The sequence below is a fragment of the Scyliorhinus torazame genome, chromosome 22 (assembly GCF_047496885.1).
Source record: "Scyliorhinus torazame isolate Kashiwa2021f chromosome 22, sScyTor2.1, whole genome shotgun sequence".
Taxonomy (NCBI): Eukaryota; Metazoa; Chordata; class Chondrichthyes; order Carcharhiniformes; family Scyliorhinidae; genus Scyliorhinus; species Scyliorhinus torazame.
Window position 1 is genome coordinate 83134043 of NC_092728.1, and position 7968 is coordinate 83142010.

The following is a 7968-nucleotide window of genomic DNA, read 5'->3' on the forward strand; positions in this document are numbered from 1 at the left end:
GCTTTCCAATACCTTGCTTTTATTTTAGAAAATTTTAAGTAGTCACAGCAGTTAGTCAAGTTTTGATCCTTAAGACGGAAATGTTTGTATCAAACATAACATTTATTGGTCAATACAGTAGAAACATTTCTCTACACTTACAAAGACCAAACAAGGGATTTCAAATAAATAGAAAAAAAAGGTGTACTTGGAGAACATGGTATTCATACCCTTGACAACTCAATCTCCAAATCAAGTTCTCCCTCTGGATAGTTCATGCTGAAACTGCAATGGAAAGTACTGAGCCTTTTAGAATGTTCAGTCCACTCAGGTGAGAATTGTGCACATACATTCAAGAATGAAGTCCTTATCATTCAGATAATTCTTTCCCAAACAGTCCACTATTTACAAAATTAACATTTTAAAGGGTCCTTTGATTACAATTCATCCTTTTCAGTCTCTTCCTCTTCTGGAGGGGATCCACCTGCACTTCCATACAGCTTACTAACAATTGGCTGAACAATCTCTTCAAGTTCCTTCTTCTTAGCTTTGAAGTCTTCTATTTCTGAATCTTGGTGCCCTTCAAGCCATTCAATTTTTTCCTCCACAGCTTTCTCTATAGTTTCCTTGTCCTCTGTTGACAGCTTGCCACCAAGTTTCTCTTTATCACCAATCTGGTTCTTCAGAGAATAAGCATAACTTTCAAGGTCATTTCTGGCATCGATACGTTCTTTAAGTTTTAGATCCTCTTCAGCAAATTTCTCTGCATCATTCACCATCCTGTCAATTTCTTCTGGGGTCAGGCGGTTCTGGTCATTTGTAATGGTGATCTTATTTTTATTCCCAGTGCCTTTGTCTTCAGCTGTAACACGCAGGATTCCATTTACATCTATTTCAAATGTTACTTCAATCTGTGGAACACCACGAGGTGCTGGAGGAATACCAGTTAGGTCAAAGGTACCAAGAAGATGGTTATCTTTGGTCATTGGACGCTCACCTACAAAAGCAAGAACAATGTAAGCCTTATGCTGCATTGCTGAGATGGCATGTTTAGATGCAGTTTTGAAAAGTAAACTATTAAGTTTCATACATTGAACCACACTACTGTGGTAAAGTCCACCACAGCCTAAATTATAAGAATCCACAAAGATTATGGAACTCTGAAGTTGCAACTCTGAAGCATGACAAAACATAGCAAGCAGAAAAGTTAGAATTTCTAGCCAGCAAGCCTCTAGTTCAGCACCATTCCTTTGAATTAATATAAAGGCAGCAGTTCCTTTGTAGTAGAATTGTCAGAAGCAACATGCAATAAAATTAACTGGCAGAGATAAAACAAGTTGCGACGTACCTTCATACACCTTGATGGTCACAGTAGGTTGATTGTCAGAAGCAGTTGAGAATATCTGAGACTTCTTGGTTGGGACCACAGTGTTACGTGGGATTAGCTTGGTCATGACACCACCAACAGTTTCAATTCCAAGAGTCAGAGGGCAAACATCCAAGAGAACAAGATCACCTAATTTTAGGTTAAAGTAGAAAGCAGAGTTAAGAAACAAAACGTCAGAATACGAGAAGTCAAGTAGTCACAAATTGACCTTTACCACATTATACAATCCCAGGCACTTACCAGCATCTTCCTCTCCTGATAGGACACCAGCCTGTACTGCTGCACCATATGCTACAGCCTCATCAGGATTGATTCCACGAGACGGCTCCTTGCCATTGAAGAACTCCTTCACCAGTTGCTGAATTTTAGGAATACGAGTGGAGCCACCCACAAGGACAATTTCATCAATTTCTGTTTTTTTTAGATCTGCGTCCTCCATCACCTTCTGTACAGGTTTCATGGTTGATCGGAAGAGATCCTGTTGGCACGAAAGCACAGAATATTTAGAACACCCAACTGTCATAAATGCACTTTGCATCCAACTGTAAGCTTTTCTCTAATGGAATAAAATGTAATTAAGGATGACCAAATTACTGATTGTACAGTTAACAGTCCAGATTCTCCAACTCAAGACAAATTTTTTTTTTTTTTTTCCAATGGACAGAAGTGGATTTGGATATGGACTGCCCAAGTCCTGTATCATAATAGCAGTGGTTAGCAAAGTTGCTTCACAGCAGAGTCTGAACAGTGTGTGCGTTTCCTCCAGGTGCTCCGGTTTCCTCCCACAGAACAAAGATGTGCAGTTAGGTAGATTGGCAATGATAAATTGCCCTTGGTGTCCAAAAAGGTTAAATGGGGTTACTGGGATAGGGTGGAGGCATGGGCTTAAGTGGGGTGCTCTTTCCAAGGGCTGGTGCAGACTCGATGGCCAAGTGGCCTCCTGCACTAAGTTCTACAATAAGCCAGTGTTGTCTTATGCACAATACAAGGCAATACTACCCTTGCCTTAATAATAGAAACCCTGAAATTAATTTTGTAGATGTTTTTATTACTACAATTTTGGAAGTGTTACAACTGCCCAAGGAGCAAAAGTAAAAAGATTGTCCAACTCTAGAATTGGAACTAAACTAGAGCATCACTCACCATATTCAGTTCTTCAAACTTCGCACGTGTTAAAGTCTCAGAGAAATCCTCACCCTCAAAGAAAGATTCAATTTCAATTCTCGCCTGATGTTGGGCAGACAACCCACGTTTGGCTTTTTCAACTTCACGGCGAAGTTTCTGCATGGCTCGGTTATCCTTACGAACATCTTTTCCCGTTTTCTTTTTGTACAACTTCATGAAGTGCTCCATCAAACGCTGGTCAAAATCTTCACCACCTAATTAACAAACTCTTATTTAACTTATGAATTTCTGATGAGTACAAGAAAGATGTAAATGTAACTATGTATGGTCTTACCCAGGTGAGTGTCTCCATTTGTAGCAACTACTTCAAAGACACCATTGTCAATAGTAAGCAGTGACACATCAAAAGTGCCACCACCAAGGTCAAACACCAGAATGTTCTTTTCACCCTCACGCTTGTCCAATCCATAGGCAATTGCAGCAGCAGTTCTGAAGAGACCGGGAAAACAATTCAAGTCTTTTCACTGCATATTTCAAGAAAATCACTCATCAGTACATAAACTTGCTTTAAATATGGAAAAAAACTTGTAGGCCTTTTAAAGTTTACTATCGCAAATAATGCCAGTGAAAATACTCACGGCTCATTGATGATTCTCATGACATTCAAGCCAGCAATTGTACCAGCATCTTTTGTAGCTTGACGCTGAGCATCATTGAAGTAAGCTGGCACCGTCACTACAGCATGGGTAACCTACAGAAGATCATATTAATTTTTTTTAAGAAATAACACTTAGTAATATGTCTCAACTTCGATTTATACATGCCAGAAGTGCTTTATCCTTCCAGAGAGAGAAAAGACTTGGGAGGAACTTAACTGGTCATTATGAAAAGGCAACTCCCAAATGAAAAAGGGTTAATTACTACAAGTGACATTACAACATAAAGGCTATTCACTCAAACAGGAAGCCCGTTAACAGTCTGATGGAAGAATGCAAGGTTAGGGCCCATCAAACTTTGGAAGTAGCTTCTATACTTGCAGCATTTACTACTTCAGAATACAAAATTAAATATACTATGTAGGAAACAAGGATCCACCTAAACAGTTATGATTTGCTTCAGGGTCCAACTAATGGTAGAGTTCAGTGCAAAATAACATGCATGTCTACTTGAGATTCAAAATTGAGATTATCAACTGCAAATACCTTCTTGCCAAGGTATGCCTCAGCAGTTTCTTTCATCTTGGTCAACACCATAGCTGAAATCTCTTCAGGAGCAAAAGTCTTGACTTCACCAGAAACATCAACTTGGACATGGGGCTTGTTCTTCTTTTCAATTACCTAAATTTAAAAATGCCATATTAGACAAGAAAAGAGCTTGCATTTGTACAGCACCATACTCATCTTTGGAATTCAAAGCCAATTAATGTTTTTGAAGTGTAGCAGCTAAATTTCACAGCATGTGACTTGATCTATTTTCATATTGATTACCACCACTGGAACTGGTCTGCTCAAAAAAAAACTTCTCATACTTGCACTCTAGAAACAGAGGCAGACAAGGAGCTATTTATTAGCCTACGCATTCAGAGCGTAAAATATGAACAGAAATGTACTGGAAATACTAGTGACAGGCAGAATTGGTGTGTTCAGTCAATAATTGTGCTGACAAAATATAAAGCAGAAACACTGCACAGTTGCTGCTTGCCAGCTAAGCATTTAGTTCCAATTTCAGATTTTCAGCATCTGCAGTGCATTTTCATGTCTTGAATACAACCGGTTCTGCTCCAAGAGCGCTACCAAGTCATGAATTAGAGCTTTTGATCAAGAGATAGTATTACCTTAAATGGTAGGTATTTGACATCTTGCTGCACTGCTGGGTCATTCCAGGTTCGTCCAATAAAACGCTTGGCATCAAAAACAGTATTCTCTGGGTTAGAGGTCAGCTGGTTCTTCGCAGCATCACCAATCAGGCGTTCTCCATCAAATGTGAAGGCAACATATGATGGAGTGATTCTGTTTCCCTGGTCATTAGCAATAATTTCCACACGTCCATTTTTGTAGACCCCAACACTAGAAAGAGAAGAGAGCCCATATTATTGCCATTTAAAAACAACAATTGATTTTCACAGTCAACCAGAGAAATCACAAACTTACCAGGAGTAAGTAGTACCAAGATCAATTCCAACCACGGTACCAACACTTTCTCTTTTATCATCTTCATCAGCAAGGACACTGCTGACAAGCAGTAGAAGCAAACACCCTCTCATGGCGAGTCACTTTGGTGTATTGTACGATAGCGATTGGTATCTCCTAAAGAGGATAAACAATACCATTAAACTTTCACATTAGATTTACAGCTTAACATTGGCATATTCGACGCTCTTCACAAACATTTGGCACATTTCATACTCTGCACAATCATTTCAGTACACATTATGTATTTCCAATCCCAGTGCAGAGTCCACAGCCAGCAGGAAAGTAAGAGTCCCAAGCGCATAAACGCGAACAAAAGACAAATCGCGCTACAAACTCACCAACTGAACCGGTGCCCCGGAAGCCATTTTATATCAGCCCACACAAACGCCCCCCCCCTCCCTTCCCAACCCAACGGCCGAATGTAGACACTAACATCAACTATGGGTGTGGGGGGGGGGGGGGGGGGGTGAATTAGCTCAGAAATCAATCCTTTTACTTAATTACAATAAGATCCATCCCACGCTATTTCTCACAGACACAACGAGTAGCACTCATGGTGGGGAAGTCGGCATTGCCATGCGGCCCAAACCTCCTGGACCCCAAACCTTCATTTTCTCGCCATTCATTCTGCAGGGCCGCTCACAATCCCTCCCGCTCTCCCCTCCCCTCCCCCCCCGGGCAGTCTGGGTCTACCAATGCCCACACCACAGATCACCTTACCCGCTGCTGCTTCCACGCCGCCGCGGCTCCTGAAGAACCTCTCTTATTGTCAGCCTCACAAATCTGATCCGGGCGCTGCGCCCGCCGCTGCCTTTATATAGAATCCTGACTTCCCCGTCGTGGAGCGCTGCGATTGGTCGGCGGCCCTTGCGTTGGAGGCCGCTGATTGGGCATAGCGGCCATGCTGGCCACTCCGGAGGGTGACACGTACGGGCTTCGGGGGGACGCGTCAGAGGGGAGCCGAGAGCCCGCCCCCTGCGCGAGTCGTGAACCCTCGCGCTCCAATGGGGAGCGGAACTGCCTATGATCCGTCGTCCCATTGCGCCGTCCGGCTGTCAATCAGCGACCCCGTTTCCCCCCCCCTCTCTCCTACGCCCGGGCGACCAACGGCTCATTGCGTGCGTCTTGCGTCATTGCAACTCTGCCGCCCCTGGCGGTTTCTGGAATCTCTCCTTCGCGATAAAGGTGGTCGCCGCTTGTTTGTGTTGAGCCGGGCGGTTCGCGCTGCTGAGTGAGCGGTCGAAAGTGGGTTTTTTTTGAAAAATAGAAACCCGGAGTCAATATCTTGCTACTCCGGTAGTGTTCGCGTTGAACGCGGTGTCGGCCCCGTGTCCCAGTGAGCTTCTGCCGCTGCAGCTCACTCCTCACGGCTGCCGCCTTTCGTTCTGAGAATGTCAGTGACCGATTCCCAATCATTAGCCTTTTCTACCCTTTATGTCATCCAAAGTATTCAAACCGGAATACTGAAACCAAAGTCGGGTTTAAACTAGCCCAGCAGAATACATTGGGGCAGCAGGGTAGCACAATTGTGGATAGCACAATTGCTTCACAGCTCCAGGGTCCCAGGTTTGATTCCGGCTTGGGTCACTGTCTGTGCGGAGTCTGCACATCCTCCCCGTGTGTGCGTGGGTTTCCTCCGGGTGCTCCGGTTTCCTCCCACAGTCCAAAGATGTGCAGGTTAGGTGGATTGGCCGTGATAAAATGCCCTTAGTGTCCAAAATTGCCCTTACTGTTGGGTGGGGTTACTGGGTTCTGGGGATAGGGTGGAGGTGTTGACCTTGGGGAGGGTGCTCTTTCCAAGAGCCGGTGCAGACTCGATGGGCCGAATGGCCTCCTTCTGCACTGTAAATTCAATGATAATTCCTGGCTTGGGTCACTGTGTGGAGTCTGCATGTTCTCCCTGTGTCTGTGTGGATTTCCTCCGGGCGCTCCGGTTTCGTCCCAGAGTACAAAGATGTGCAGGTTAGGTGGATTGGCCATGATAAATTGCCCTTAGTGTCCAAAAGGGTTAGGTGGGGTTACGGGGAAAGGGTGGAGGCTGTGGTAAACCACTATTGTATTGTATACATACCTGGGCTTGTCCCTGCTGGCTCCGCCTGTGGCTCCTCCCCTCGGTCTCATGTATAAAGGTGGCTGGTCTCCACCTCTGATTCAGTTCGGGACCAGAGGCCAGGAGGCTTTCTGTTTAGTGTATTAAAGCCTCAGTTATGTTCACCGCTCGTTGTGTGTTCATTGATGGCATATCAATTTAATACACTGGACATCTAATATGAATTCATCACTCAAGCCTGATCGCCTGGAGCTGGACCCACAGGCAGCCGACGCCACTGCAACTTTCGAGCACCGGCTAAGCTGCTTCGAAGCGTACCTCGGATCCTTCACCGAAGACTTCACCGACCTCCAAAATAAGCAGATCCTCCACGCCCCCTCATATACGGAGGCGATAATGCTGCTGAAGGGACACTATGTTAACTCTGTGAATGAGGTGTACGCTGGGCACCTTCTTGCCACGAGACGACAACGCCCTGGGGAGTCACTAGCAGAATTCCTGCGTGCCTTGCGGGTCCTCTGCCGGAGCTGTGACTGCCAGGTGGTATCGGCTACCGAACACGCGGAGCTGTTGATCAGGGACGCTTATGTCGCAGGCATGAAATCGAGCTACATCCGCCAGCGATTGCTAGAAGGGGATACTCTCGGCCTCCCAGAGACAGTGCAGTTCTCAAACTCGCTGCAGGTGGCCTACCAGAACATGGAGGCCTACATCTCCGACCGCGCGGCACCCTCGTGGGCGCCGCCATCATCCGACCCGGGTGCGGCGCAAGCCTGTGCCGCGCAGCAGCCTGCCAACGCCGGAAGCCCCAAGTGCTACTTTTGCGGCCAGGGTAATCATCCCCGAGAACGTTGCCCTGCACAGAACGCGACTTGCAACGGGTGTGGGAGAAAGGGCCACTTTACGAAAGCCTGCCAGGCCTGATCTCTGCCTAAAGCTTCGTAGGCCCAGCAGCGCTGCCTGTCAGGGCCGCCCCCAGCTGCCGCGCCACCCGCCATGTGCGACCCGTGGGTGCCGCCATCTTTGATTTTGGCCGCCACGTGCGACCCATGGGAGCCACCATCTTTAACGCCATTTTGTACTTCACCCGCCACGCGTGACCCACGAGGGCTGCCATCTCCAATGCCAGCCGCCATCTTGGGACCACTCCGCAGCCTCCCGGGAGCCCTGCTCACCCGATCGTACGCTGGCCGCCGCTACCTCCGACCAGCCTACCCATCATCTTCCGAAGATCA

The 7968-nt window shown here is 46.2% G+C and overlaps 1 protein-coding gene across 1 annotated transcript; it reads right to left on the reverse strand.

Moving 5' to 3' along the window:
- Window positions 1–81: 81 nt before the first annotated feature.
- Window positions 82–5557, reverse strand: hspa5 (heat shock protein 5). The gene is made up of 10 exons (XM_072488459.1): window positions 5404–5557; window positions 4642–4797; window positions 4326–4557; window positions 3694–3828; window positions 3130–3242; window positions 2826–2980; window positions 2510–2745; window positions 1607–1844; window positions 1328–1495; window positions 82–976 (listed from the first exon to the last, which is right to left on the reverse strand). The coding sequence occupies exons 2-10, from the start codon at window positions 4752–4754 to the stop codon at window positions 417–419; spliced, it is 1950 nt and encodes a 649-aa protein (XP_072344560.1). The 5' UTR covers window positions 4755–4797; window positions 5404–5557; the 3' UTR covers window positions 82–416.
- Window positions 5558–7968: the final 2411 nt, after the last annotated feature.

Bases quoted from the DNA above. Each gene is read 5' to 3' on its own strand.
- hspa5 (XM_072488459.1), bottom strand. From the start codon at position 4,754: ATGAGAGGGTGTTTGCTTCTACTGCTTGTCAGCAGTGTCCTTGCTGAT. The intron at 3,829-4,325 runs GTAATACTATCT...TTTTAAATTTAG, and splicing joins TCAAATACCTACCATTTAAG to GTAATTGAAAAGAAGAACAA. The intron at 1,845-2,509 runs GTGAGTGATGCT...TCGTGCCAACAG, and splicing joins AGTTTGAAGAACTGAATATG to GATCTCTTCCGATCAACCAT.